This window comes from Trachemys scripta, chromosome 2 (genome assembly GCF_013100865.1).
Source record: "Trachemys scripta elegans isolate TJP31775 chromosome 2, CAS_Tse_1.0, whole genome shotgun sequence".
Lineage (NCBI taxonomy): Eukaryota > Metazoa > Chordata > Testudines > Emydidae > Trachemys > Trachemys scripta.
In genome coordinates, this window is record NC_048299.1 from 167,388,737 (window position 1) to 167,413,572 (window position 24,836).

Here is a 24,836-nt window from a genome sequence, read left to right on the forward strand (position 1 = left end):
CCACCCCACCCCCTTGCCCTTTCTGTTTCCCAAGCAGTTGTGTTTCTTTTCAATAAATGGATTTTTTGGCTTTGAAAACATTCTTTATTATTGCATAAAGTAAAAGATACCTTAGCCCAGGAAACCAACAGGCACTGCAAGTCAGCATCGCAAACACAGATCCTACTAACATTGGAACCACTGCACTTCACTCCCGTACAGGGCACCAGACATTACTGGTGGCTTTCAGCCTCAGATTGCTCCCTCAAGGCATCCCTAATCCTTGCAGCCCCGTGCTGGGCCCCTTTAATAGCCCTGCTCTCTGGCTCTTCAAATTCAGCCTCCAAGTGTTGAACCTCCGAGGTCCATGTGTGAATGAAGCTTTCACCCTTCCCTTCACAAATGTTATGGAGGGTACAGCACGCGGATATAACCGCGGGGATGCTGTCATCGGCCAGGTCCAGCTTCCCATACGGAGAGTGTCAGCGGCCCTTTAAACGGCCAAAAGCACACTCCACAGTCACTCTGCACTGGCTCACCCTGTTGAACTGCTCCTTGCTGCTGTCAAGGCTCTCTGTGTAGGGTTTCATGAGCCACGGCATTAAAGGGTAAGCAGGGTCTCCAAGGATCACAATGGGCATTTCGACTTCACCTACAGTGATCTTCTGGTCTGGGAAAAAAGTCCCGGCTTGCAGCTTCCTGAACAGGCCAGTGTTCCGAAAGACGCTTGCGTCATGCACCTTTCTGGGCCAGCCTACGTTAATGTCAATGAAACACCCACAGTGATCCACAAGCGCCTGGAGAACCATAGAGAAATACCCCTTCCGATTAACGTACTCAGAGGCTAGGTGGGCTGGTGCCAGAATTGGAATATGCGTCCCATCTATCACCCCTCCGCAGTTAGGGAAACCCATTTGTGCAAAGCAATCCACAATGTCATGCACGTTACCCAAAGTCACAGTTCTTCTGAGCAGGATGCGATTAATGGCACTGCAAACTTGCATCAACACAATTCCAACAGTTGACTTTCCCACTCCAAACTGGTTAGCGATGGATCGGTAGCTGTCTGGAGTTGCCAGCTTCCAGATTGCAATAGCCACCCGCTTCTCCACTGGCAGCTGGAGAGGGCAGCTCTCAATCTCGTGTCTTTGCACTGCAGGGTGCGGGCAAGCTCCTCACACAGTCCCATGAAAGTGGCTTTTCTCATCTGAAAGTTCTGCAGCCACTGCTTGTCATCCCAGACTTGCATGATGATGTGATCCCACCACTTAGTGCTTGTTTCCCGAGCCCAAAAGCGGTGTTCCACAGTGATGAGCATGTCCGTGAATGCCACAAGCGATCTCGTGTCTTATGCATTACTCGAGTCAATGTCATCGTCGGAGTCCTCACTGTCAGTTTGGATCTTAAGGAGTAACTCAACTGCCAAATGTGATGTGCTGGCGAGACTCGTCAGCATATTCCTCAGCAGTTTGGGCTACATTCCCACAGACTGAAAGGGAAGACAGAGCGCGCAGCACAAAAAAGTTGAAAAATGGCGCCAAATGTGGACGGAAGCAGAGGGATTGCTGGTATGCGAACCAATGCATCACGAGGCGTTGGGACAGGACCCAGAATGCCCCGTGCTCCCTGCCCCCTTCCCACAAGCCTCAGCGCCAGAATGGGAAGAGGTGCTCTGTGGGATAGCTGCCTATACTGCACTGCTCCCAGTGCCATTGCAAGTGCCGCAAATGTGGCCACACGGTGCGCTTGCAGCTGTCAGTGTGGACAGACTGCAGCGCTTTACCTACTGCACGCTCCGAAGGCTGGCTTAACTCAAAGCACTCTACATCTGCAAGTGTAGCCATGCCCTTTGGTGAGTTGGGTGTACAACAGTTGTTTTGGTAAGCATACATCAGGCATGCGCACACAGTGCCTGCTCCACCTCAGCTGGTGCTGGATAATCAGGGCCTCAACACTGAAGATGTTGTCCTCTGTGAGGACACTGACTTTAGTGCGATGATCCTCCCACTTTATAATGAAGATCTTCTGAAGAAAGTGCTGTTGCTGGCGTTCCAGGTTTTTCAAGTGTTTTCTGTAAGTCACCCAAGTCTCACAGCCATAGAGCAGAGTTGGGATTACCACCGCTTTATAAACAGCCCTTGATTGCTTCTCTGAATGTTTAGCATATCTGGCATGTAAATACCTTATAACGCTGACTACAAAAGTGCTATGCGAATGCTTGTTCTAACTTTCAGGCAACATTGTAAATAAGAAGTGGGCTGCATTATTTCCTGTAAGTGTAAACAAACTTGTTTGCCTTAGTGATTGGCTGAACAAGTAGGACTGAGTGGACCTGTAGGCTCTAAAGCAGCGTGTCTCAAATGCGGCCACCAGGGGTTTTTCCTGTGGTCACAACAGCCTCTTGTGCAGAGATGAATGAGGGAGGGGGCAAAGCAGCGGCCCCTCCCTGCAGCGCCTGGGGCTCCAGGAGCAGGCTTCAGCCCCCATCCCCGGGTTCAGCTGGAGTCTCCGGTTGTGGGCTTCAGGTTCCCTCCCTCCTCCCACCTCTAGCCATGGGACTCTGGCAGCGAGCTTTAGCGCCCCTGCCCTGCTTCAGCTGCAGGGCTCCGGGCTCTGGGTTTCAGCCTCCCCAAGGTGGCAGGACTCTGGTGTTGGGGCTCCAGGCTTCAGACCACCCCCTCTTTTCTCCAGCTATGGGGCTCTGGCTCTGGGCTTCAGCAGGGCTGGCCTTACCGGGTGCTGTGGTCAAGATGCAAGGAGTGGGGTGAACCTGGGGAGCAAGGCTGTAGGAAGGGAGTCCAGGGCAATGGGGGGTCGGAGTGGGGGAGGGCGAGGGAGGCAGTGAGGGCCAAGGGCACCAAAATACAACTCCACATTATTTTTATTATTGAGTCTGCAAAAAAACAAAACAAAATCCCCTATATAAATCAATTCCAATTTTGGACATATATATGTGCATATTTATTTGTTTCCCCTGAAGTTAATTAAGTATTTTAGGAAAATTTGTCAGAGCTGCAACCAGCAAGAGTTAGTGGCCGTACTCTGAGGCCACCAAAAAATTTGTTGTGCGAACCCCTGCTCTAAAATTTTATGTTGGTTTGATTTTGAGTGCGGTTTTGTAACCAAAAAAAATCTGCATTTATAAGTTGTACTTTCACGATAAAGAGATTGCCCTACAGTACTTGCATAAGGTGAATTGGAAAATACTGTTTCTTTTGTTTATCTTTTTAAGTGCAAATATTTGTAATAAAAATAATATAAAGTGAGCACTATATGCTTTGTATTCTATGTTGTAATTGAAATTAATATATTTGAAAATGTAGAACATCCAAATATATTTGTAATAAATTTCAATTAATATTCTATTGTTAAACAGTAAAATTAAAACAGCAAATAATTGTGATTAATTTTTTTAATTGAGGTAATTTGTTTTGAGTTAATCGCTTGAGTTAGTTGCAATTAATTGACAGCCCTACTTATTAAGTATCACAACATGAAAAATAAGGTCAATCGCAGAGTCACCCATGTGTAGCTGTTAGAATGGTACCTAATTTCATTGTCTAGACCAAAAACAAGATTTATCCAGAGCAGTACAAAGTGATATAGCTGTTTTTGTTGTATTGTTGCTTTTTAATAAGATTATGTAGTACTATTAAAATATTAAGAAACTGCTACACTCATCTTGCTAGTCGAAAATATTATGATTTAATAGTCCCATTAAGAATTCATTTGTGATATTTCTACACTTATTAATCATACCTAAGGCTACATTTTAGTCTCAGGTATTTTTAGTAAAAGTCATGGACAGATCACGGGCAGTAAATAAAAATTTACGACCTGTGACCTATGACTTATACTATATACCCCTGACTAAATCTTGGGGAGAGGAAGGATGTGCCGCGGTTGCTGGGGGGGGGTGGCCCAGGGGATGCCGCAGATGCTCGTGGCGGGGCGGCCTCGGGGGCACACAGCCTGGGTGGGCAGGGGCTGGAGATTCCACGCCTCTCTGGAAATGGAGACATCCCCCTCCCTAGCTCCTAGACGGAGGTGTGGCCAGGCAGCCCTGCGCGCTGCCTCAGCCCCGAGCGCCAGCTCAGCAGCTGTCATTGGCTGTGAACCGTGGCCAATGGTAGCTGTGGGGGGCGGTGCCTGCAGGCAGAAGCAGTGTGCAGAGCTGCTTAGCCATGCCTCTGAGCTAGGAGTTGAGGGAGAGGGATGTTGCTGTTTCTGGGGAGCCCCCCAAGGTAAGCACCGCCTAGAGCCCTCACACCCCCCTGTGCCCCAGCCCTAAGCCCCCTTCCACACCCAAACTCCTGCTGCTTCGGGAGGTGGGTATGGTGATCCGAGACTGCCCCAGCAGCGGCTGGTGTGCCGGGCTGCCTGAAATGCCCAGGCAGCACCCAGGCCAGGCGCACCGGCTGCTGCAAAAGTCACTGAGGTCATGGAATCTGTGACCTCCGTCACAAACTCACAGCCTTAATCATACCATATAGTTCTTGCCTCCTCTCTGAACCTCTTGAACAGCAGTGTCTGATTTGGATTGCAGCTTCTTCTATTCAAATTCCAATTTGCCACTAGGAATTTTAAAAAGTTGTAAACTAGAATTTTTTTCTTTTTGGTATCTATTGAGGCAGATGCAGTGTAAAATTTGTTTCTCTTGTTACAACCAATTCCTCCACTTCCTCCGACATAATTTGTTGCTGTCACAAATTATAATCATGTGGAAGAAGCTGATAAGAAATAGAGAGCTGCTCATTTACATACAAATACTTTGATAATCAGTGGTAATGGGAAAGAATATATAGAGAAAATATGTGATTGAGGTGTGGCTGTAGTCAGATGTTGACATATAAAAGTAGCATGTTTTTAACTCTGTTGATGTGCTCACTTGTAGCTATATTGGCTGTTTAGTTCTCAAAGTAATAACTGTTACTGACTAAAATTGTTACTGCTTTTTATCATTTTTCTCCTGTTAGAATTAAAGAATCAATACAACTATTGGAAAGTGATCTGTACTCTTCCATCACATGTATTAAAATAATTGTTTAACTAAGTTTTAGCTCTTGGTAAGGGGAACAGTAGTGGGATTTATACCAGGGCTATCTTTGGACCTCCGTTCCCTTCTAGCTGTAGAAATATAAAAGGTGCTTTGTGTTTTTTCGAGCATCCTCAAACGCCTCTTGTCTGCTAAAATGAGTGGTGGTGGAGAGAGACGTCTGTTGTTCTACACTTCTCCCAACCTTTACTTTTTGGGTTTTCCTCCCCAGTGAATAACTCCAGGATTTGTCTCTGATGCTGTCCCCAGGATTCTGAATATCAGACATGAAATAGTTCTGTTAATTTCACTCCACCTTCACTTGGCAAAACTAATAGCAGCAGCAGAGGCACTGGAGAAGTCTGTCTTCAAACTCAGGAGGATGACACTACATTGGTTTGCACTTAGTTCCTATTTGTGTTTGTCTAAGCTTTGGCTAACACATTTTAAAATCCTAGTTTACGCAGGGCAAGTTGTGTGATTCCCTAAGTCAAACACCTATACCACAACTTGTTTAAAATAGGATTTGCTTTGTTTACACTAAAGTTTAAGTGTGTTAGCTAACATAATTTTTTTAAAACACCTTTTATCCTCATCTAGACAAGGTCTTGGTGGAAGGTTATCTTTGCCAGTCATAAGGTCTAAAAACTTCTTTTTAAATAGAAGTTTAGATTCTGCAGAATGGGATAATGTAGGTTTCTTCCCTTGCTAGGACAAGTGGGTATGTGGATTTTTAAGGTCTGCTTTTATTTATTGCAGTCTAAAATATACTACTGCCTAAGTCTAATATGCAGTTTAAAAACAACTACAGAATAGCAATGCTAGCTTGGGTATGTTTAAATAGCCTGGCTAGAAAATAGGATATATATTGCTTCAGAATGACTCACTGGTGGCAAATACTAGTCTTATTTATTGTTAGGGCATGTATTTATGTAAATTGCAAAATTAATAAATGTAGTAATTAAAGTGTTACATTTGCACAGTTAAAGACAGGAAATGTAAATCTTAAGTTACCCAACAATTATTTTAACTTTCATAGTGTGCATAATACAGTTTCCTGGTTAAATGTGTATCTTACTGTATATGTAATAAAACATATACAATACAATGATATATGCAGTATGGCAGGGTTACTGTTTCTTTTTTAATCTTTTCTGTTTTCTGTTTTAAATTTGAACAATGTAACCTTAATGTTGCATTAGTGATTGTTGGGGGATAGGGTTGCAATTAATAAATAATATTTAAAAAACATGAATGAACCCATTTCAGCTTCTAAACAGAATAAAATGAGGGGGAAACTGTCTTCCAGAGTTTTATCAGACTCAGGATGTGCAGAGTATAAAATTGAGTGAGGTTATATAAGAAGCTTGTGGGAAAGCAGTTATAAGAACTATAACTGTATCATAATACAATGTGTAGTAATATTCAAAATTTGCCATATTGACACAATTGTAAAAAATCGAATCAATGTTTACAGGATGGTGGCAGTTATTAGAAGGTTCAAGTTTACAAGTTTCATGACATGGTCAAGCCAGACATGAGAACAACTAGCATCACACATGTAACAAAAGTCAATTTGAGTCTGGCATCTCTTCCAATGACGACTGCAACAGATATGACTATTCTGGGGAAAGATCTTTCTTGAAGAGGGCTGCAGTAGAGGCTTAGGACTTGTCTACACAGGGAAATTTACCTGCATAACTACAATGGTTTTATTGAATTTTATGGTAAATGCCACGCTTTTCCCCCAAATCAATATAATTAACCTGGTATAATTATGCTGGTAAATTTCCCAGTGTAGGCATGTCCGTAGTTATTTCTAATTCTGTGGGTTGAATCTTGACTGATGAGCTTATCTCTTTAACACTGTTAAGGGTATTACATACATTCCTTTTTGTTGTTTGGAGTCCAGAAAAATTGCAACTCATTTTGTTCATCCAAAATTCTATGTTCCTCATTGTGAGAGTAAGGTAAGAAGAACATTTTAAGTCTGTGTATAGCTGAGGGTATGAGCAGGACAGGGTATCCCTTCCTCCACTCCGACCCCCACCCCGTAGGGAGCTATTAATTTTTGTTTTAATTGATGTGATTGCCAGGAAAATTTTTTGCCTACTTTCAGTCAAGAGTGACTGTTTATTTAAAATAATCATATAGTATTTTGTGCAGTCCAGCTTTAAGTGCCCAAAGATTTCACCCTTTACTTGGGAGACAGATAAGCTGATTCATGTGGCTTGCTGTCAGGAACGTTTTTCTGATACTCATTTTAAATTGTCCTTTTCTTAATTTATCCTGGTCCTTATACTCCTACCACCTGACAGAAAAGCCTTTGCTTCCATAGTATTTACATCCTTTATATGCCAAACTATGTGCATACTTAGGAAGAAAGAGCGGCACTGCTAAATAAGTCAATCCATATAGGATAGTGCAAGAATGGCTTAATCAGGTGCCTTGTGCAGTCCTTTGAAACAAAAATATTCACATTATGTATTTTATCATTTGAAAATAATATACATGCTTTTAAAAGGTTTAGCCTTGAATACACATGTGGATGGGATAGTAAGTAAGATACCCTTGGAGGAATTCTGCACCAAAAATTAAAAATTCTGCATATTTTATTTGTCAAAATAACACAATATAATCATGCCAATTTCAATTATTTTGGTAAATTATTTCAAAATACCTGTCAGCAAGTATGTCTGCAATGGTACAGACGACAAAAAAGATTCAGGAAATCTTTTTTGGCAAATAAATTTTTTACTAGGCATATTAATACTGAACTTTGGATAGTCATTTAAATTACAATACAGAAACATATTTCCTGCACCCCTCAGAAGCAGTGCAAAGTCAGGTTTCATCGAGGGGCTGAGGGAGAGGGAGGTAATTGCTGGGAAGGAGCCTGGGAGTGAACCTGGAGAGTTGTTTGGTTATAGGTGGGAGAAGTATGGACAGGGTTTTTTTTGGTGGGGGAGGGATTCTCGGGGACCCTCATCCATGCTGACCCCTAGACTCTCCCATTCAGTCAGGCACATATGACCCTGACCCCATGTGTCCCTGCACCCCCACTCTCTGTTCAGCCATGCATATCTGCACATGTCCCCATGTGTCTCTGCACCCTCCCTCAGCCAGGCATAACTGCCCCTGTCTCTGTGTGTCCCTGCCCCCCCCACCCACACACACACACACTCAGCCAGGCATAGTTCCACTACCCCTCCCATGCCCCCCGTCCTCACAAGGCCCTGCACCTCCACTCCCATTCAGCCCCTGGCTCAATATTGTTACCTCACTAGCTCCTGTGCTCCCTCCCGGTCTGTCCACCCCCCTCCCCAATGCTTCTGAACCCCCGTCTGTGTGATTTTCTCCACCCAGCAGCCTTATGTGCCCTGCTCTGTCCGTGCCCCCGTATCCCATGCCTCCTTACTTGGCCCCACAGGCAAGGCCCTTTGAGGAAGGCAGCCTCTGCCCCCTCCCTCTTTGTGGCTGGCTGTTCTGGCCCATGAGCCAGCTGCCCTCTCTTCAGCGCCACATCAGTCCCTGGTGAGCGAAAGGTGTAATTGCAGCTTCCCTTCACCTCCCCGTCAGAATCAATTATTCTGCAGGGGAGGGAAATAATCTCTGGGAGGACATAAATTCTGCACTTGTGCAGTGGTGCAGAATTCCCTCAGTAGTAGTAAGAGCTTAATAAAGATAAGCTTAAGGTGGTGCATAAAAATGCTTAGCATTACATATCTGTGCTGCAAACATATGGGTACTATAAACATTAAGCTTGAAAACAGACATAATTTGGCATTATAAACATGTATGATATATATCTGTTAATATACTTGCTGGATCTCCCATCATCATTACCATTTGGACATCAAAATAACCTGCATGGGCGGGAGGTTTACTTGCCATTACAACTTGGTTATATGATGCACCCAAGTATGATTCCATAGACAGAAAATAACTTCTCGGTATCCTGAAATTTGAGTGTAATCTAGATTTCTTGATTTTTGGAAAGTTTTTACAAGTCTCATGTAAATGAAATTATGTCAAGATGATAAAAGTAAGAGAACATAGTAAGTAGAAGTATTTGATATTTGCTGATGTATGTTTTAATGTATTTGCAGAATTGAAGATGCTGATATTTCTGAGAGAAGTGTCAATGAAGAAAATGGTGAAATATCAGAAGGAGAACAACCTCAGAATAAGCACAGCCGACACAAAAAAAAGAAACACAAACACCGAAGTAAACACAAGAAACACAAACATTCTTCAGAAGAAGACAAGGACAAAAAACATAAACACAGGCACAAACATAAGAAACATAAACGGAAAGAGGTTGTTGATGCCTCTGACAAAGAAGATGGACCAGCAAAAAGAACTAAAATTGATTTCTTAGCTCCTCTAGAAGATTTGGAGAAACAAAGAGCATTATTAAAAGCTGAACTTGAGAATGAGTTAATGGAAGGAAAAGTTCAATCTGGGATGGGGTTAATATTACAAGGTTATGAGTCAGGTTCGGAAGAAGAGGGAGAAATCAATGAAAAGGTGCGAAATGGCAATAGGTCTTCAACTAAATCATCAAACACTAAGGGGAAACTAGAGCTTGTGGACAATAAAACAAGTTCCAAAAAAGCAAGTAAGAATGAATCAAAAGAACGGACTAGGCACAGATCTGATAAAAAGAAAAGCAAGATAGGAATTGACGGAGTGAAAGAGAAAACAACTAGAAGCAAATCAAAAGAGAGGAGAAAATCAAAAAGCCCATCTAAAAGAACTAAATCTCAAGATCAAACAAGGAAATCAAAATCTCCAACCCTTAAAAGGCGGTCTCAAGAGAAAAATAGAAAGTCTAAGTCTCCTCCGGAGGATAAGAATAAAGCAGATGAGAAGAGTAAAGCAAGAGATCGCAGAAGGTCTCCAGTTGTAAATGAAAGCAAAAGTCGAGATCGTGGCAAAAAATCCAAATCTCCAATAGAACTAAGAAGCAAATCCAAAGACAGAAGGTCACGATCAAAAGACAGGAAATCAAGGAGATCGGAGACTGACAAAGAGAAGAAGCAAATTAAATCTCCTTCGAAAGATGCTTCTTCAGGGAAAGAAAACAGGTCTCCTAGTAGAAGACCTGGCCGCAGCCCTAAAGGAAGAAGCCTATCTCCAAAACGTGATAAATTACGAAGAAGCAGATCTCCTCTTCTTAATGATCGCAGATCAAAACAGAGTAAATCACCCTCTCGAACTCAGTCTCCTGGTAGAAGAGCAAAGAGCAGATCAGCAGAAAGGAAACGAAGAGAACCAGAAAGGAGGCGTCTTTCTTCTCCCAGGTAACTTTAAAATATTAAGAAACACCAAAGATGTTCAAGTAAGTGCAAAATTCAGAAGGCTTCAGAATTTTGTACTATCATCTTAAAGTACAGCTTTATAGAAAAGTAGCTGAGAAAATGGCATTATGAGATTGCATATTTATTGTCTTCATGTGTGTGTTCAGTTCACAAATAGATGTATTTTCTAACTTCTAGTCATTCAAACCTAACCTGGGTTCTGAGAGTCATGCTTTTTGTGGCTCATTCATCATCCCTAATAATAAATATTCTGTAGCTCAAATTCTGTTCTCAGTTCTGTCAGTTGGGCATGGGTATTTTGCCCTGTATTTAGAAAGTAGTTAACAATCCTGTGGAGTGTGTACAAGCTTAAATAAAATCCAGTTCATCCTTCTATAGCAGAGTTGGGTCTGTAATGCTGACGAGAACATTTTAGTAGTAAAATCAGCATATATGACTGAATACACACCTCAGACTAAGAAGATGCCATTTTTAGTCATTTATTTAAGAGACTTTCACTTTTAAAGATGATTTTTGCTTGTTTGAGCCATGCTAGCATTTATCTTGCTGCTTTTTTGCATATGTGTTTGATGGTATGGCTGCTTGGCCCTGTGCAGCATCACGCTTCTTAACTATACCTAAAATCAGGGGAGACAGACTTAAATCTCTTACTAAGTGCATTCTGAATTTTATGCTTTATTTTTGATGATAACAGTAGGAAAAATGGTTAAGTATAGTTTTAAATTTAAATCCATAGAAAATCTGTTTCCTGGTGGTTTTTGTTTCTCTGAAACAGATAAAGCTGGGACAGTAGCCATCCTAATAGAAGAAATCTTCTTTAAAAATATATATTCATTTGTTTGAAACTAAATCATTTTAAACAAGAACAAAAACTTGAGGAAAAAGATTGTAACGTTTGGTTTCTAGATCTGTCTTTTTCTTAAGAGTGCTTACAGGTCACCTGGGAGCTGCAGCTGCTGCAGTATAAAGCAGCACATTTTAAAAACATCAGTAAGTAACTTTTAATTTATACCAATGGGTCCAGCTCAGCAGACAGCTGGCCCAGGATTGAGGATGTAAAAAAATTGGTTTAAAAGCCGTGTTTTGCAGGCACCCTGTGCTGAGGCTAAAATCTAGGCTGATAAATCTAGGTGTCTGAAATTTTAAAGCCCCTCTAGCTGCTTGAATGGAGAGAGATTTTTTTTCCTCACTAAGCACCCTACTTGCAAGCCTGCAGACTAGTGGAGAGATGTCTGTACTGCTCTGTGCTTCTCGCTACTCTCCTGGCTGTAGCAATGGAGTGGGGATCTCTGTTGCATTGTCCTCCCATTGCTTCTTGGCTGCAGTGATGGGATTGACTCCATTGCTCAGTGCCTCCATAAGCTTCTGGATTTTTCAGAATCCTCCTCCCTCATAAATTTTTTGCTGCTCATAGTGTTCCCAAGCAGCTGCAGAATGATGAGTCTTAAGTCTTATCTGTGCTGGAGATTTGCTTCAGTAGCTGGTGGCCAGCCTCCTGTGTAGCTCCACCTGCTGCAAGTGCCTAGTGTAGGCAGGCTAAGCTGTTTGCACCAGTGGCGCTCACTCTAGTTTCAGGTAGAGGGAAAGCTCTACCAGCAGAAATAGTGGCTTTGTTTGCCTGCACTCTGGATTTGCACTAGTGGGGGTGCGCTAGTGACTAGTCACTGATGGTGGTAACCGGGTAAATCCCCATTGTGGACAAGACCTTATTAATCTCACTCTGCCTTTGCTCGTGATAACTCTGGAGCTACCAGCTTGAGGACTCAGGAAGACAACAGTGCATCATTAACAGCTCCTCCACTCAATGCTTTGCCCTTTGCTTCTTCAGCAGGTTTTCAGTTCATGTAATTGCTCAGACTGAAATTAGTTTGGAAGTAAATATTTCAAATAAGCTTTAGAATTTTTACAATATATACCAACAATTCTACATGAATGGCAAGGGAATAGTTATGCAGTGTTTGCATGACAGATGCAACATAATGAAGGCATGAGATCTCTATCAAAACTGTGAATAGTTTTCTAATGAGATTGTGACACATGATTCAAATATAATTTTAAACAACTCTATATTTAAAGTAAACAAATGAATATATTTCAATATTATTTTAAAATTATTTTTAACCATTATAACGTTAGGACTATAGCTTTCTTTGTTATTATGGTACCTTATGCTATGATTCAGTTACACCACGGTAAACAGATTTGGGCTGGATTAATAATTGAAAGGGAGACCTCCAAGAAACAATGGTTAAAAATAATTTTAAAATAATATTGAACTACATTAATTTGTTTACTTTAAATATAGAGTTGTCTACAATTACATTTGAATCATCTGTCACAATCTCATTAGAAAACTATTCACAGTTTTGATAGAGATCTCATGCCTTCATTATGTTGCAGCTGTCATGTAAACACTGCATAACTATTCATTTGCCATTAATGTAGAATTGTTGGTATATATTGTAAAAATACTAAAGCTTATTTGAAATATTTACTTACAAAACTGTGGCCCTTACCAACAGTATGGAATTGGTTCAGTAATATCCCAAGTGAAAAGATGCCTTCCACAGAATCACCAACACTCCTGCTACAATAGTATTCACCTAATGTTAATTAAATCACGGCTGGCCACATCTGTTTTCTAAATTAAAATTGACTCTACAGTGATTACAGCTAAGTAGTTTAAGCCCAAATTTGAGCTATTGTAATGTTGTGGAGAAGATCCTCTGGATTCAGTTTTTATTTTATGTATATATTCATTTCAACACTGTTGCACATTAACTTAAAATAGGCCATTCTTTTACTTCTTCTAGCTCTGTGATGGTAATTAACAAATTTTATTGCGAGAGTTGTGCTGAATTAGGTCTGTGTTTGGGCAGATATTTCCAGGGATGGGAGACATGCAAAGCAGACTGGCAGCACTGAAGTATACTTACCCCTCTGGTGGAGTCTCAGTTGCAGTAAGCTTTTAAAATGAGCTTTAAGAGGGAATTGTGATTTTTTTGTTTGCAGTTTGCCCCTGATACCAGTGTCTTTCTCTTCTTCTTAATTTCAAGAACCCGACCTAGAGATGATATTCTCTCTAGACGGGAGAGATCAAAAGAAGCCAGCCCACTCAGATGGTCACCATCCAGAAGAAGATCTAGGTCTCCGATCCGAAGGAGATCTCGTTCACCACTCCGACGTAGCCGGTCTCCAAGAAGGAGAAGCAGGTCTCCTCGGAGGAGGTAAAAAGTCTTGCAATGAAACTTTTCTTTTCAGTATTGTCTAAATACAGGCCCATTATTCAAATTGGATAGAATAAAAATTAAATATTTTATTAGCTCATTCAAAACAGCTCTATCATGCATATATCCTCCCTGCCCCAAAAAGTTATACATTAGCACATTCTTTCACTCATCTTAGCCTCTTTCAGAATATTAATGTTAGTTTAATTGTTAAAGCTTACTATTTTAAAGGGTTGTTTGTGCCTATTTATATATTTTAGTGTCAACTAAATATTATTTGGACATAAATCAATACTAAACTAATCATAAGCAAATTAAATCATATACTATTTTTTTCCCTTCCTTCCTGTATTTTTCTTCTGTTCAACAGGGATAGAGGTCGGAGGAGTAGATCTCGGCTTAGGAGGAGGTCTAGGTCACGGGGTGGTCGTAGACGTAGGAGTAGAAGCAAAGTTAAGGAAGATAAATTTAAAGGAAGTCTTTCTGAAGGCATGAAAGCTGAGCAGGATTCCTCATCAGATGAGAAGTAAGAATGAATTTCTAATATTACCTAACAAGTAAAGATTTGGTTCCATTAATGGGGAGAATTAATTATTGAAAGCTTTGTATTGTGTCCATTTAACAAAACCAGTGTAATGACCTATTCTTTCATGTTAACGAAGGGCCCTGACTCTTACATCGTTTCAGTACTAATCTGTGTGGTAAACCGGTTTTGTGGTGATCAAAATCTTTTTGTATAATTATAGAGAACTTGAAAACTACCTGGGAGTATTGTCTAGTGGGCAGGAGAGGGCTGTGTTCCCAATCCTGAGTTGCTGTGTATCTTGAGCAAATCACTTAGGCTATGTCTGCAGTAGAGACCTTACAGCGGCACAGCTCCCATGTAGCCACTCTGTGATGGGGGAGAGCTCTCCCATTGGCATAATTAAACCACCCCCAACAAGTGGCAGTAGCTATGTCAGAGGGAGAACATCTCCCGTCAACATAGTGCTGTCCACGCTGGCATTTTTGTTGGTGAAACTTATGTCAGTCGGTGTGTTTTTTCACACACCTGACCAACAAAGTTTTTCCAACAAAAGTGCTAGTGTAGACATGGCTTTAGGGCATGGCTACACTTGCAAATGTAGAGCGCTTTGAGTTAAACCAGCCTTCATAGAGCGCAGTAGGGAAAGCGCTGGAATCTGTCCACACTAACAGCTTCAAGCGCATTGGCGTGGCCACATTTTCAGTACTTGCAGCGGCATTGGGAGTGGTGCATTATGGGCAGCTATCCCAGCATGCAAGTGACTGCAACATGCTTTTAAAATGGGAGGGGTGGAGTGGAGTGTGACAGGGAGTGTATTGTGTGTATGTGGGGGGTGGGGGGAGTGAGTTTTTTGGGGGCTGCCAGCATGTCAGCATGCTGGCTTGTAAGTTCAGACAGCAGCAGACCTCCCCCTCTCTCGCCCCCCCCCCCCCCCCCCCCCCCTCACACGCACACAACATTGCACAGTAACGGCTTGCATGCCGGCTGTCAGAAACGGAGCTTTGAAAGGGCATTTCCGCATTCCTACAGGAGTTCAAAACAATGACAAGAGTGGCCACTTGACTTAAGGGTATTATGGGATGTTTCCGGAGGCTGATCAGTAATGCAACACCTCATTCACGCTGATGCCCGGGCGTTGTAGCCAAGGCGCAGCAAACGTTATTCCTCTTGCTGAGGTGGAGTACCAGCAGCGCTGTAGCCGCAGAGTCAGAGCATTCTACGTCCCTTGCCAGTGTGGACGGGTAGTGAGCTAGTGCGCCGAGGGCTCCATTATTACACTGTAACTCGCAAGTGTAGCCAAGCCCTTAGTCTTGCTGTACCTCAGTTTATTCATTGTGGGGGAAAGAGTTTAGAATAGTACACCACAGATGTAAGGCTCAATAAATCATCATAAATTGTTTTGAGACCCTTTTAAAAAGATATATTTATATTTAACATTCACATCTTCAAGGAGAAGTGGAGCTAAGGGTTCAAAAAGAGTTAGATAAGTTCATGGAGGATAGGTCCATCAATGGCTGTTAGCCACGATGGTCAGGGATGCAAACCCATGCTCTGGGTGTCCCTACCTTCTGACTGCGAAAAGCTCGGAGAGAATGATGGGATGGATCACTCAATGACTCCCTGTTCATTCCCTCTGAAGTACCTGGCACTGACCACTGTCAGGAGACAGGATGCTGGCCTAGATGGATGGTTGGTCTGACTCATTATGGCTGTTATTAAGAAAGATGAATTCAAACTGGAACAGGTGCAGAGAAGGGCTAGTAGGGTGATCAGGGAAATGGAGAACTAATTTTACAAGAGGAGACTAAAAGAGCTTGGTTTGTTTAGCCTAGAAAATGAAGACTTAGCAGGGATATGATTGCTCTATGTAAATATATTGGGGGTAAATGTCACAGAGGGAGAAGAGCTCTTTATGCTAAATGACAATATTGATGCAAATACAAATGGGTGTAAATTGATCATGAATGAATTTAGGCTGGAAATTAGAGGAAGGTTTCTAACCATCAGAGGAGTCACGTTCTGGACAGCCTTCCAATAATAGTGGGGGAAAACAACCTAACTAGTTTTAAGGTGGAGCTTGATAAATTTGGGATTAATGGGATTATGTGATGTGATTACCTCTGAGAGCAGGGCATTGTACTCAGTGATGCAGGGAGTCCCTTCCAGCCCTATGTATAACATGATAGCAGATAGGTGGGCAGCAGACACCATCAATTTGGTCAACTTAATGTACCCTCTCTACACACGTGCACATCATACTTAACTTGAAAGCTTATTATGTCTAGTTTTAAAATGAGAGATGATGTGGAATTGTCCAGGACTTTTGTTACCATGGGAGTGGGGGGAAGAGGAGAGATAAACATTAGCTTCATAAATAGGTTAAAATGACCACTTTGAAATATTTATATTCATTTCTGTTAGTTTAATGACTGTGTATTATTTCAAGACATAATGCTGGATTTTTTTTGTGAGCTCAAAGTATCACAATCTAAAGGGTAAATCAGATTCTAATAATACATTTGTACAGGTATCATTGAAATGTAGTAGCACTACTTGCTTTTCTAGTCAACATCATTAGCATCTTGTTCATCATTATGATCTCTATTGAGAGTGCATGGGTTATCACCATCTTCATTGCCTGGTCCTTGGCATGTACACAGTTCTGTGCAGGGAAGATTGTTCTGGGTACAGACACAGTTGATAGAGCAGCAACCCCTATTGGTACAGATGCAGATAAGGACTTGTAGGAGCTCTGATACCATCGGACTCTTGAAGAATACAGGAAGTAGTTCATCATCCACGTTGCAATGGTGAGCCAATATCTGGTTTATCTGTGTGTGAAAACATCTAAATTTTTGTTTGCCAAGATGCTCTTTTTACATGCTCTTCCAGACTGTCCTCACATGGTGAGAGTTTGCCAAGTGACTTGCCATTTTTGGTGGCTAGATTGAGGTGCAAGCAATTCAGGTCTCTGTTTCTTGCTTTAGTCATATAGCACTGCTACCAGTTTCCTTGCCACAGAAATTGCAAGTTATCTGTCTCTCTCCCAATTTTGGAAAGATCTCTGAAGCAGTAAGCGCCTTTTGTTCTGACAACATTTAAATAGGGATGACTGTCACATCCTGTTAATGTGTCTACAGCAGCAATTATGTTGCAGAAGTCAGGACAGGAATGCACACGTATGAAGCAACATTTGTCAGTTGTGCTGGTAATGGTCCCTGTTTCAATCCACATGTTAGCTGTGTTCTATTTTTGGAAAATAGTGTACAGCAAGGACTAAAACATCTGTATCAGGTGACCTAATTACTGTGGTTCCTTTGACAACACCAAAAATATATCTACACTGCAGTGTAAGCCCAGGGTTTGAACTAAGGCGCAAACCTAACCGCATTTCCGTCTACACACAAATTGCGCTAACCCATGGCTTGGTCCCAGACCCCAGGGGAGTGGAGAGTCCAAGCCTGAGTCAAGCTGGGACCTAGGGTTCAAGCCCTATTGCTTTGCAGTGCAGACATGGCCCCACTGGACTCATGCTCTGAGAGTCTGCCAAAAGAATCTCATGGGCCAACTTTTTGTCTTCTGGACAGTCAAGTTTTCCCACACTTCACCATGAATAAAAGGCTAGAGTGGCCATATTTTGGGAGGGTGCTAAGAAGTCTGAAATATGTGTGGTTGGACTTTGGGCCCCAATACTGCAGTGTAGATGCTGGAGCTCCAGGTTGGGGTGCAGGGTCCAGCAATTCCTAACTTGGGGTTGCAAATGAGTGTTAGATGCTCAAGCCCTAGATTAACAAATCCAGAGTCTGCTAACTTGAGTTCTACTAACCCTGGGCTTATATTGCAATGTATACATATTCCAAGAAGCCCCAAAGCCATATTGCCACGTACAGGATGCAGAAGCATCCTTGTGTCTGCTTCCTTGTGAGTACTGTACAAGTCTTGGGCTTTTTTCAACACCTCCACTGGTGGTGGACTTTGCTACATCACCTTTGGAAAAGCCCCCAACAGGGAGTATTTGTGTTGGGTGTGCTCCTCCATTCTCATGAGCATTTTGAACGATTTTCATAGAGGAATTTTACAGGTGACTTGCTGTTGGATCCCGTATTTAGAAACTTTTTCCATGGAGGTACAGGATGCCCATCAATCACCTGGTATTTCTTGGCATCTAACCTTAGATCCTGTCTTGACACTGTCTTTCTGTAGTTTTCACAGAGTTATTGTCATCTCTCTCAAAGACTTTGATTATAGAATTAGCTTTGTCAAATCTTTTTAGGACCTGCCTCAAGTACTCAGCATCCAATTAATCAGATGTGTGGAATTTGTCTCCAGCCATTATTTGTTTCACAGCCAGAGCATCTCTGATGTACACTATGGTTTCTTTGTTGGATGCTGTTAGCTGATGGATTCTTTCAGGTTGAGCTTCCAGCTGTTACCCTAATTCAGCTTTATCTGTTTTTATGTTTCCATCAGCATGGAAGAGGGACATAGGCCCAGGTTCTTATTGGGTGAAGAAGAGTTGGTATTGAAATATCTGTGCATCTTGCTAAGGAGAGGGTTCTTCAGAAAACAATTTCTGGACTGATCACGGCTGTTATCGTCCCTCCCTTGCCAGATTTAAACTTCGCCTGCTTGTCCATGTCAGCAAATGTTTTGATGCCAGATTTCTTGACCAGGCTGAAAAAGCTGCATGTCCCATCAGAATCACAGATCTCTCCATTTGTTCTTCACCATCCTTTGCTATTCTCAGTGGAGACTCTTGTACATCTCATGTTACATGCAATCCAGTAGATATGTTGATAAGTGCCTCTGGATGTGAGTCAGGGTCAAATAGGTTTGTCATATTGTTGATAACATGGTTGGTAAGAGTTGTAACGTGCTCTTCGTCCCTCTTCAGTGCAGAAGCAAGGAGTTGTTTGTGGACTTTGTCTTACCTACTTCTTGTTAGGCCACTTCTTTCTCTCATAGCTTTTGCATATTCATAATATGAAACTATATTGTCATCTATAACACTAATCTGACCTGTGCAGAAGTGTCACTGAATTAAAAAGCTAGTTTCTGGAATATTTCAAAGACTAGTACTGCATGCATAGGCAGTACAAATTAAAACCTTCTACCAGGCACACTAGATGCTTCATCATATGTAAAAAAGCTTACAAATGGAGAAGAATTACATTAGGAATTTGCATACATTTATATCTACTCACTATGCAGTACAAATTAGGGACATGCAATCTACTGCTACGAGTGCACCACCTTAATCATTTCTGAAAAAAATAATGCTTCCCCAGTCAAAACCAATAAAAATCTTTGTTGTTTGGTAGCTGTGATTAAAAGGAACCCCATTAAGATAATTATAATTAACATAAATATTAAAAATTGTAGTCCTAGTCATGTTGTGTTTCTGGAATTGAGCAAAAAAATGGCTTTCGTTTTGAATACCATTGTTTCACCTCACCTACAGGTTTACGGCACCACTTGACACCTCCACATTGTACCTCATCTAAGCATGCATACAATAAGCTTTCAAATGATACATGATGTGGGTATATGTAAAGAGGGTACATTAAACTCCAAAAATATGGCTGTTTTTGGAGAATTGCCGAACACCGAAGAGCATATGTTTTCTCATAAAGGAGGTTCAGAAAACTAATTTTGGGATTTCCTTTGCTTTGCCTCAGACAGTTGAACCTGTAGTAAGACTAAAGAGGAGTGACGTTTATAGTTATTCCTATGCTTCAAAAGAATCTGGGTTCTTGTTTCCAAGTATTTTGAGGCAAAGAGTTGTATAATTACTCTTAATTTCAGATTGTAAACTCTCTGGGACAGGGACTACATCTTTTCTAAGTTCTGTAAAGAACCATATTTTTTATGGTGCTATACAAATATTAATAATTCACAGCCTTGAAGACTTTGATGTAGAAGAAGAAGATGAAGAAGCTCTGATAGAGCAGAGAAGATTACAGAGACAAGCAATTGTTCAGGTATGCGACTATTAAAACCCTCAGACTACTGAAGTTGTCTTTTACATGTACAGTAAAAACCTTTTTTGTCTTACTATTTCTTTTAAAATAAGATTGGAGACAGTGACATTTTTCAAGTGGACACTTACATTACTAAAGCTAAGACTGTCACAATCTGTCACTCATTTTTCAATGTGGTTGTAAAAATATTGTCTAGGTTGAAACTTACATTTTTGGTGCACAACCTTTTTTAAAAAACAGAAGCAACTTACACCAAACGAGTCATTTTTCTGACAGTTGGCTTTATAACTTAAATTACTATAAAATTATGTAATGATTGCATCAAAGGATAAATCATACATTTATTGTCTTCACTGGTATATTGCTGATACCACAAATGACAGTAGAGTGGAGGTTAAGGCTCAGAAATATTGATTGTAATCTGATTAGTCAGTTTCATTTGAAATGAAAGGTTTGTCTTCTATGTAAGCATTCAGAAAGCTGAGCAGAATTGGTGTGATTTTTGCATGTTATGAAACTGTTAGGTACCATGAATGCCGTTATCTGATATTCTTAACATACTGTTGTTTATATTTTAAACCCGTAAAATAAGCGATGATTACAACAGGTGCTTAATAATAATAATGTTACCCTTCTGTGTGGTTACATGTAAAGATGTACTGGTGCTACCTTGAGAAACGTTACTGGCTAAATCCCCCAAATCAGACAAAATGGAGTAAAAATACCTTCCACCATACTCAAAGGATCACTCAACTCACTCTCATGGCACCACCAAGGGAAGCAAATTCCAAAGGTCAGTGCCCTTAACTGAAAGAGCCCTGCTGCTAATCCTGGAGAGTATAACCTCAGGATCTGACACCAAGATCCTCCTAAATTGTTTGTAACGTCTGGGACAGGGCATAGAATAAAAGGGCATCAGTCAAATAATTGGGCTCCATATTATTCAGGGCAGCAAAAATCATTTGCAAAATTTTATCGTTGTGATACATTTTTATACAAGCACTGAATAACTTAAGATGAATATAGGGAACTAACTGAGATCCTCCAATTCAAATACTAAAATTTCAAATAACACTTGAGATTTCTACACTTTCAAACTAATATAGAATAGTAAATGTTTAGGTTGCAAGACTCAAAGCTCTTGTTTTTTCTTTGAAGCATGAGTTCACTTCTTATACACCAGAATATTAGTAATGGACTTCTCAATGCTGCCGTTTTGCCACACATGGTCAAGTGCTATCCTTCTTGCCTTGCTTTCTTAACCAGTAAATCAGTTGTTACAAAGGTTTTATCAATAAATCTAAATGTCTAAAAAGGTATTTTTGAAGTATTTTAAATCAAACCTGAAGATTTGGACTATAAAGTCTTGTCTCAGGGTATATTTTGACAAGACATATGTTTCTTTCTGTATCCCACAACTAGCATGCTGCATAATTTGATTAGTGTTTCAGATAATGTATAAAGAAAAGATACAGATTAAGCTCTAGAATGAGCTAGTTAGATTCAGGAAAAAGTATGCCCCAACATACACAGTAGAATTAGATTGGGACAGGTCATGATGATGAGAATAACTTTATAAAGTTTCTTTGCAGAAATACAAGTACCTGACTGAAGACAGTAACATGTCTGTGCCATCTGAACCAAGCAGTCCTCAGAGCAGCACACGTAGTCGTTCAAATTCGCCAGATGACATTCTAGAACGTGTAGCTGCTGATGTTAAAGAGTATGAACGGGAAAATGTTGATACATTTGAGGCCTCTGTAAAAGCCAAACACAACCTCATGACAGTTGAACAAAATAATGGTAAGAATCTGAAATTTCATTATGCAATTTGAAACGAAATGCCTAATCTGCTTTGCGGGCATATTTTGTTCAGCTTTCTTAATATCATAATTTCAGACTGAAGAAATTTAATTCTTAGACAGTGTTGAAAATTTCCCACCAGAAAGTTATAGAACTGAACTGTTAAAATGAAACACTTTCTCAGGGATGGTGGTGTGAATGTGAGAGTTTGTCTTCAGGGTTCCTAATTATCAGTTAAGCAGTCAGTGCTGCAAATTAGGAAGAACAGACATTAATGCCTTCCTTTATATTTAAGAATGAACTGTCAATTTATTTTAGTTTAATATATTTTTAAATCTCCATGATATTTGACACTTTCTTGGAAGATCGCAAATTGTTTTTCTGCTGATGGTATTTTTTCCTTTTCTGTTTGGTAAACCTTGACTTATTTTCATCTTAGTCATTGTCACTGAGGAATGTGCACAGATCTGTGAATGTTTTAATTGCTGCCACAAAGCAAGAAGAAACTTTTACCAAGTTGTGCTTTGCTACACAAAAAATGGTTTTTATGGGTGGAAGGATTTGTTTTGTCTCAACTCTGAAAAATACACCAAATTGTCAGTTTGTTATATATAAAATAATAGTATTTAGAAAGCACCCTGCCAAGGCACACTTTTGTGTGCTACACAAACAATTAAAATACTAAATAATTAAAATACGAAATACACAATATGATAATTAAAGAAAATACAGTTAGAGAAAGTCAAGTAGTAGTACTTTAAATTAAAAAGCGATAAATAATTTTGTTCTAGGATTTTAGGGGTGAATATTACAATAAATAGAAACATAAAAGGAAAGCCAATTTTAAAAGATTGCCCTGCTGCTTGTCAGAGCCAAGTTTGATCTGTGTTTTGACTTCCTGTGGAGGCAGTATGATCTGCTATCAGGGGACTAGCAACTGGCCAGAGTTCAAATGTAGGATGCGATATGTGCATGGAGCCGGGGCGGGGGAGGGAGAATAAATGAGAAGGAGCACAAAAAATGATATATGAAGAAAACTTAATATTTTGGTTTAATCATTTTGCATAAACAGCTTTTGTATAATCTCAATTTCATTCTCCTTTATTTCTGATGTAAATATTGTTCAAGACTAGAAGTGTAGGGTAACACCAAATTCTGTGGAATGTAGGTAACTTTGGGGACTAAAATGAAAGACATTTGAGAAGTATGGTGAAGTGTCCTCTTTCTCTTAACGGTGCTCTCTCCTTGATTCAAATGATTCCAGTCCAGTCATCTATCATAAGGAGGCTGGTGGCTGTCATGTAGTCCTTGAAAGTGCAGGATTTGGGGGTGTAATGCTGGGGGAAGTGGGTTCCTCAATACTCTGGGATGCATGTAACTTACTCCAAAATATTAAAATTATTCTACTTTAATATGTTATGAAATAATTCCAGTTCTGTCTTCATTAAAATGTACCCTTAATTTAGTTTCTTTTACGTTATCAACCCTATAAAATGTCTTTGGGACATTAAAGATGATTAAATGGCGAGAAAGGGGTAATCTTGCCTGCATTTTAAAATGTTTCTTTTAAATAGAACAATTAAAAATACCATCAGCTATTTTATCTATCCTGTCAAGAAGATTTTTTTTCTGACTGTGTGAGAGAAACTTCCAAGAAAAGAGTGTTGGGGGTTTAAAATTTTTAATAAAGTACCTCATATTATTGGCAAAAATATAATTCTAAGTTATGTACTCAGTCTACAGGTTTATCCATAGGAATGTGTAGAATACAGAATTTTTTCCTATTATGTGAATTGTTGGAAAGCCATTACAGTTAAGTCTTCAATTGAAATTTTTTTTTAAAGCAAATGGAAAATTTTAAGCTCTGTGTTGCATTTTTAAACAGGTTAATTATGTAAAAGAATATGCCATAAACCAACATAATATAGGAGAAATAGTAATGAAGTGCCTGGTTGCAGTCTCATATAACTAGTAAATAAGTTTAATGCTGTATAATGTAGATTCTTAATATAGAGAAGATAACTGCTAACACACCAGAATACCTCTATTTATTGGTAATCAGTGCTTTTAGTTTTTCTTCATTTTCAAGTTGAGTAATGTAAATTTCCTTTTAAGGCTCAGCTCAGAAGAAGCTATTAGCTCCTGACATGTTCACAGAATCGGATGATATGTTTGCTGCATACTTTGATGTAAGTAATTTTAGAAAGATAATTTATACACGTTATTTGCTCGTTGCTGTGTTGTTAAAAGGACACTGTCAAGTCGTTTATGCCTGAATTTTGACTCACTAAAATTTGTAAAATCGGGTGGATAATATCTTCTGAAAACTTTAATAGAAGTCCATTGAGCCACATCTGGAAATTCTTATAAGTACCATCCAGGAAATCTCACTGAAGTCAATGGGAGTTTTCCCTGGATAAATACTGGGGGATTTTGCCTATTGTTCATGCAGGACCTGCAGTGGCTTTTGTGCATTGTCTTTGCAGAGGAAGCACAAAGTAATATAAGAAAAAAACAAAAAAGCTACTCCCAGAATTTGTACAAAAATGTTAGAAATAGGACTGTAAGTTTGTCATCATAATTGGGAAATGCAGTGGGCATCATGGTAAGTGTCACACCTCAGAAGAAGGGTGACAGGATTGTTAGTCACAGACCGGTTTTGTAGTTACAACATTGCCTTTGGAAAGATGCTGTGGGATTTAGTTAATCTACAATTACATGGTTCTCCATATAGGTTCAGGATGCTTTATTTTCTCATAAAAAGAACAGGAGTAGTTGTGGCACCTTAGAGACTAACAAATTTATTAGAGCATAAGCTTTCGTGGACTACAGCCCACTTCTTTGGATGCATATGCATTATTAAAGCATATGCATCCGAAGAAGTGGGCTGTAGTCCACGAAAGCTTATGCTCTAATAAATTTGTTAGTCTCTAAGGTGCCACAACTACTCCTGTTCTTTTT

General features: G+C 40.2%; 1 protein-coding gene across 5 annotated transcripts in view; it reads left to right on the forward strand.

The window, feature by feature from the left end:
* Window positions 1-24,836, forward strand: part of PRPF4B (pre-mRNA processing factor 4B) — a 53,896-nt gene that overhangs the window by 10,250 nt on the left and 18,810 nt on the right. For all 5 annotated transcript variants that reach the window (XM_034762243.1, XM_034762242.1, XM_034762247.1 and 2 more), the window contains exons 2-7: window positions 9,124-10,320; window positions 13,395-13,565; window positions 13,936-14,091; window positions 19,991-20,072; window positions 21,665-21,875; window positions 23,991-24,064. In XM_034762243.1, the coding sequence (XP_034618134.1) occupies window positions 9,124-10,320; window positions 13,395-13,565; window positions 13,936-14,091; window positions 19,991-20,072; window positions 21,665-21,875; window positions 23,991-24,064 (1,891 nt within the window). The remainder of the gene's footprint in view (window positions 1-9,123; window positions 10,321-13,394; window positions 13,566-13,935; window positions 14,092-19,990; window positions 20,073-21,664; window positions 21,876-23,990; window positions 24,065-24,836) is intronic.